General features: G+C 39.8%; 2 protein-coding genes across 3 annotated transcripts in view; both read right to left on the reverse strand.

The window, feature by feature from the left end:
* The window catches only part of LOC135491753 (probable G-protein coupled receptor 173), a 48099-nt gene extending 47709 nt beyond the window's left edge, over positions 1-390 (reverse strand). For both annotated transcript variants that reach the window (XM_064777880.1, XM_064777878.1), the window contains exon 1: positions 14-390. The gene's annotated coding sequence lies outside the window, so the exon portion shown is untranslated. The remainder of the gene's footprint in view (positions 1-13) is intronic.
* Positions 391-1938: 1548 nt separating this feature from the next.
* Positions 1939-5416, reverse strand: LOC135491566 (uncharacterized). The gene is made up of 2 exons (XM_064777538.1): positions 5140-5416; positions 1939-3374 (listed from the first exon to the last, which is right to left on the reverse strand). Exons 1-2 carry the CDS (start codon positions 5410-5412, stop codon positions 2418-2420), a joined length of 1230 nt encoding a protein of 409 aa, XP_064633608.1. The 5' UTR covers positions 5413-5416; the 3' UTR covers positions 1939-2417.
* Positions 5417-6000: the final 584 nt, after the last annotated feature.

The following is a 6000-nucleotide window of genomic DNA, read 5'->3' on the forward strand; positions in this document are numbered from 1 at the left end:
ACAACGGACTCACCTATTTTGTTCGAACTCACGTCACGACTGAACTATAGATCCAAAGAATCAGTTCTGGTGCTATGACCAAATCTGACCTTTGTTTATATCAAGCAGACGACCGTGACGCATGCGCAGAAGAGCTACCTGTGGTATCGCGGTGATAAGTCGAGATCACCTTTGCATATCGTGGAGTAAGGAGGGTATCCGTAATTTCCTTGCGAAGAATTCCATAAATGACAATGCTGTTGGTACGGATGGCAATTTTGCTTCTCTGCGCCAAGGCCGGCTCTGGCAGCGAAGCGGCTAAGACGACTAGCCGGCAGTAACTCTCCTAATGGCCATATAGTGCGCCGAGCGACGCTGCAATAATAACTCAGATGAATCGTGCGCGTTTATTGCATCTCCGTATACCGTATGGAGAAAGTTGCGGAATAGGATAATGAATGTTTGCCATTTATTTCCATTGCTTTCGAGTCTGGCGTCCGTTTAGGGGCTATAAATTTTATTTCTGAAACCTCTATGGTCGAAGAGAAGGATTTGGAAACAACTGGAGACATGGTATTAGGTGACGTGGTATGACAAAAGAATTTCCGTTTAGAATTTATTCAAGAATTGAAGTAACGAGAAGTGGTCCTCAGTTTGTTTGCCGTGCAACCTAAAGGTTACTTTTGACGTTACTGTGCCAATGACAAACCACTGTACAGTTCTATACAACATCTATTACAAATTTTGCGTAAGCTAAAGAATTTGCATAATGCTTGAGAACTGCTGTTATCCGATGCACCACTAAATGTACTACGAACACCTTACAAGTATGAAAAACACTGGTCATGGATCGTCGTAAAAATCAGTCAATGGGTTATTTTCCGAAGGTTCTAAAAACCTTTATCTACAGCGCCTGCGAGAAATACATTTTCTTGTTGCATGCGGATTGTACATGTAGTGCACGAATGCATTATAAATGTCAGTTGACCTTGCCAACTTGTCATATGTGCCATGTGTAAAGGAAACAAAAAAAACAACAAAAAAACAAAACAAAAAACATGTATGCGTGAGTGAAATGAGTGGAGTATGTTAAGGAAAATGCAAACGTGCGCTGAAGGAGTTTATGAAACCTTTTCTGACTGTATATACTGTAGTTGAAATGTACTACATGAGGTACAGGTGAAGTCATGTTTATTTTCATCTAGCTCGAAACGTAGTTTTTTTCAGCAGAGATAGCCATAATTACGTATGTAATGCTAATCTCATATATCATGGTAACTAATAAAACCCCTCAAAACTACAGTTTCGTTCTTAGATGCTTTACAACTAACTGACTATAAGGAAACAACATGTATACGGACCAATCGTAATACGTTCCGTATTTCATGCCTCTATCCATGCAATTGGCGTCTGACAGCAATCCCATTTTAAACTATCAAATTATAGGATGCATTTTGCAAATGGTTTTAATCTTGCCAGTTCGGTGATGAATGACAGAGGTTTATTTCAATTAAGTTAATGCATAACTGCCTTGAATTAATGTATAAACTTTGAAAAGCTTCGATACATTAGATATATCATTTTTTGCCGGTTGTCAACATGTAAATTAACAATTCATGTTTTTTGATATTTTGTCATTACAGTACTGTAATAATTATTTCGCGTTCACGCTTGAAAATCTTAGTCATATATCATCATAGAAACAACAAAAAAACAAAAGGAAAATAGATCTTGTGGACGTTTAAAGGGATAAGTGCAATCGACGATAAGAGCGCGCAATGACCCTTTAGAATAAAGTTACTACTGACTCTACAGATGCAATGAAAGCTACATATGAAGTTTCTCGATATTCGAGTATACATGTCCAGGGCGTGTATCTCTTTTAACAGATATCATGCACTTGTCGTATCGCAACTGGCAGTTGCACACCAGGCGAATAGTGCAACTCACGCGGGTAAAATGTGTTCAGTTGCACAGAATCACTTAGTATGCGGCGACCGTAGCGGTTGTGACATGCCCATAACCTGTTTCTCGAATTCAGCAAATCTGAATGAATTGACGGAGTGCCCGACTTCTTCGTAATACGTGACTGAAAATCAATCAGTCGGGACATATTCAGAATTTCTGCCCATCAGATTAATTAACAAGTTTTTCTCGTGTCATGTGACTTCAAATCATCCAATCACACGGGCTACGTTATTTTTGTATATACATGACTGTATACATTGGGAGGGAGATTGTCAAGAATATAGTCCATTTGAACTGGACCCAGATGCGCCCGTTGATTCGGTCGTATCAATGGATCAGTCGCAAAGGGCTAACATCACATTTTCCGCCAATCTCCAAGTGAAGACACTTTTACCAAGGGGTCATTGTGGGCCCGGTAGAAAGAGAGGATTTTAGAGGATTCAAGAAATTCAACGAAATGGGCTAAAACATTATGTCCCCAATTCCCAAACGTTGATTTCAGCCAACCATTTATTGTACATGTTGTTAAATACTGCAATACGGTCACGTTCTAAAACAGTAGCTTGGTATTGCAAAATCTGACCATTATTTCGTATTATGAAATTATGACGACCTGGAAAATTAGCTCTGTACATATCTCTAGCGGTAACTTGGTGAGCCCACTTGCTCTGTCTTACTTTATTGAAGTCGACGTTAACCATTTCCGACCCATCGCGGATGAATAATAACCTGTTGTTGGTTTCATCAAATAAAATATCCGTGATGACACCTTCCGATTCTGGAATATTGAAAACTTTCTGGTCTAACGTGCTGGTATTCCTGTTATGAATATACAACTTAATTTGACCGCCCTTTTCAGGAAGATTTTTACAAATCACGAAGTCGCCTAGGCCATTGGAAGCCGTGAGCCAGCCTGCACTGAAATATTGGTGTAAAACTTGATCAAAATTAAGATTAAGAATAATCTTTTTATTTTTATTCTTTTTCATCACATGACCAAACAAAATCTTGCCCTTACTAGAGTCTTCTAAAGAAGGGCAATTAACAAGAACCCTATTCCCGTCCAAAACAATCGAAGACCTGGCGCACTGAAACGATGCGGCGTGAACAAATTTCAAATGCACTACCCCCGCCACGTTTCCATCCAGATCTAAAAGTGCCATCCCTTTCTCCCAATGAACCATAATTGTGTCAGCATATTCCCCAAATATAGCGAATTTGCCTTTAAGTATTAAGTGTTCTTCTAAATGCAAAATCCCTAAACTCATCCTGAATTCATATAGGTGAAATGTAGTTTTTAAGGTGTCTTCCAGTTCGAAGTTGGTTACAATAATTTTATCTTTTTTCCTGAAGTAGTAGACCTCATCGTTGTATTTTACGAAATGTTTCATGGTTAGCACGTTTCTTTTGTAGTAGGACAGTTGAACCTGAAAGGAAACGCATGGTGACCGTACCAAAGTTGGGAGTTCAAGTAAAACAGAGATGTAAAAACCTTGAACCTGAAAGGATACACTAATCATCGTCGTCATGCTCTTGTACCGATGACGCAGATAGTGGTGTCCCTTGCCTAACTCGGGCACATCACCACCCACATGTCTCTGTAAGTGAAGTTTGATGAGCTGCAAAATACTTTTTTTAGTAATATCCTTCATAGGGAGGTCAACGTAGAGAGAATGTTGCAGTAGGAGCTATCGAGGCCGCACTTTTATTTACTAAAGTAAAATACTTTCAAGTACACATTGTATAGAATTATGCGTCGTACAGTCGTGCTTTTGAACAGCATTTACACGCCGATTTTGCAGCTCAAGACGTCAGAGCAGAAAGATTAACACATAAATGCAACTGTTTCGACTTGGCCGTTCTTGCAGACTTGGTCTGCCATCCACATTCCTGGCTGAGCAAACCTAGTGACAACTCCCTATAGCCATCTGCGAGTGAGTTCCTTCGCCTTCACTCTGTTCTCGCGTGAGTGATATTAAAATCGTTATAACGCTACGACAGACACGCTCTCTCATACTCTACCTAAAAATTATACACCTGAAATTATTGGTTGTGATGGTAACTCTGGTGTTGGATTTCAGTAACGACACCAACGGCCTAGTAACCAAACAACCCTGAATTGTCATCCATCCAATTTTATAATTCAAAAACCGACATTTTCAGTAAATATCAACTTTTAGGTCTGTTATACGTTCACCAATACTCTCTTTAACGCTTAAGTAATCTATGTATTATTTGACCATTTTATTACTTAGTGCTCTCTTTTATCCTCTTTCTCTATTGGCACAGCACACAATGTTGATTTTGTTCAACTTATGTTGATTTTTTTCACCTTATGCAAAATGTAAATTTTATACGGATTCAATAAACGTTTTGAAATTGTAATCTGTAATTCCGTTCGATGTCACCAACATCAAGCGAACAATGACTGTTTGAATACAGGGTGTGAAAAATGACTTGCGCCGGATTTGCGCTTGCATCACAATGCAGTAAATGGAATCAGAATCTTCAAACAAGAGGCTCATGGATCTGGCGCTCAGCTGAAATACATGGGTACAATGTACAAACCTTGGAAAGCACCTGGTAGGTTTCTTTCAACCTCAATTTTGTAAACATATTCATATGCCTATAGCACGCATACATACCAAAGTAAAAAGACTCTTGGACAAATAATGACGAAACGTGCCACTTATTAGTGAAATTTAAGAACCTGACCTCTATGACATTAGACAGTTGACTTCCATCGGCTGAGCTAATAATAATGAGAAATTCTGATGGAAACAAATTGCCTTCTCTCTCCTTTTTTAATTCCTTCAGCAGAAAATGTTACACAGAAGTTTTTCGAACATTTTCACCTAAGGCATTGGAAAAAAGAGTAATGCAGGTCTTTTTTATTTTTCAACATGATACATAATTGTAGCTTAACTCCTGCACACTTTTCTTGTAAACCTCAACTGCTTGCCATATAATGGTCACAGGCATAAGAGGCGAATGACTTCCCAGTGCGTAGTACCTGCATGGAAATCCTTCGCCAGATGTCCCATAAGAAAACCAACTGCCGTCAGTTTTTTAAGTGCGTACCTTTTATTGATGTGATCTTTATACGGGTACCTCGTGTGATTACCATTGCCATGCTTACACAGGCACATGATCGCGGATATATATTTTCCATGCCTGCAACCACAAACATACTTGCTTTGACCAGCGTGAGTACATCAAACTTCCCACTGCCGTCTCCAAGAGTAAAATACCAGCTTTCAATCGGCTGATCTGGCAAACTTTCTGTTTCCTGACGAAATTGAACGTCTGACATTTGGGGTCACTTTTACAGTGTGAAGAACATTCGAGAATGGAATCAACCTCCGGAAGAGTTTCGTCGGGGGAGGCAATAGAGACGTCTGGTCGATTCGTTTTGAACAACGCCGACAACCCAGTGCTTGACGTGAAGAAAGACGCCGGTAACATCACAAGCACTATCGAGTAGGCCATTGCCATCGTTCCTACAGATTACTCGCAACCTGCTTCAGATATTAACATCGATAGGAAATTTAGACATGGGGAATATCAAATATTGACCCTAAATATTCTGGCGTCACATTTGCATTGAACTCCGATCAGCTTTCATGGACGAATGCAGCGACATTTTACATGTTGCCTAAGTTTGGGTACTGATTCTATCCCGTCACTCGACCCCATTCGTTTGATTTCGGTTCGTCGTGATAGTGTTCTGGTTCGGATAAATCATGACTATCAAGAAGTACCTCATTGATTGCTATAGGTATTCCAGGACAGTGACGATATCTCTTCAACTCAGACGGTGAGTAGTTTTCCTGACCAGCTTTAGTCGCAAACCGGCCTCTTGCCGCCATTATTTTGCCAATTTCGTCGCAGTTGAGAAGGATTCAAACCTTAGCCCAATGCACTGTCCATTTTCTTTAAAAAAAAGCCATGGATCCAATAACTGATGACATAATCTTTCTCGGAGTGCTGCTAACTAAGTTGCGGGCCTGTTGGTGCCCTCAATATAAATTTTGACTCTAATTTAAACAACGC

The sequence above is a fragment of the Lineus longissimus genome, chromosome 7 (genome assembly GCF_910592395.1).
Source record: "Lineus longissimus chromosome 7, tnLinLong1.2, whole genome shotgun sequence".
Classification (NCBI taxonomy): domain Eukaryota; kingdom Metazoa; phylum Nemertea; class Pilidiophora; order Heteronemertea; family Lineidae; genus Lineus; species Lineus longissimus.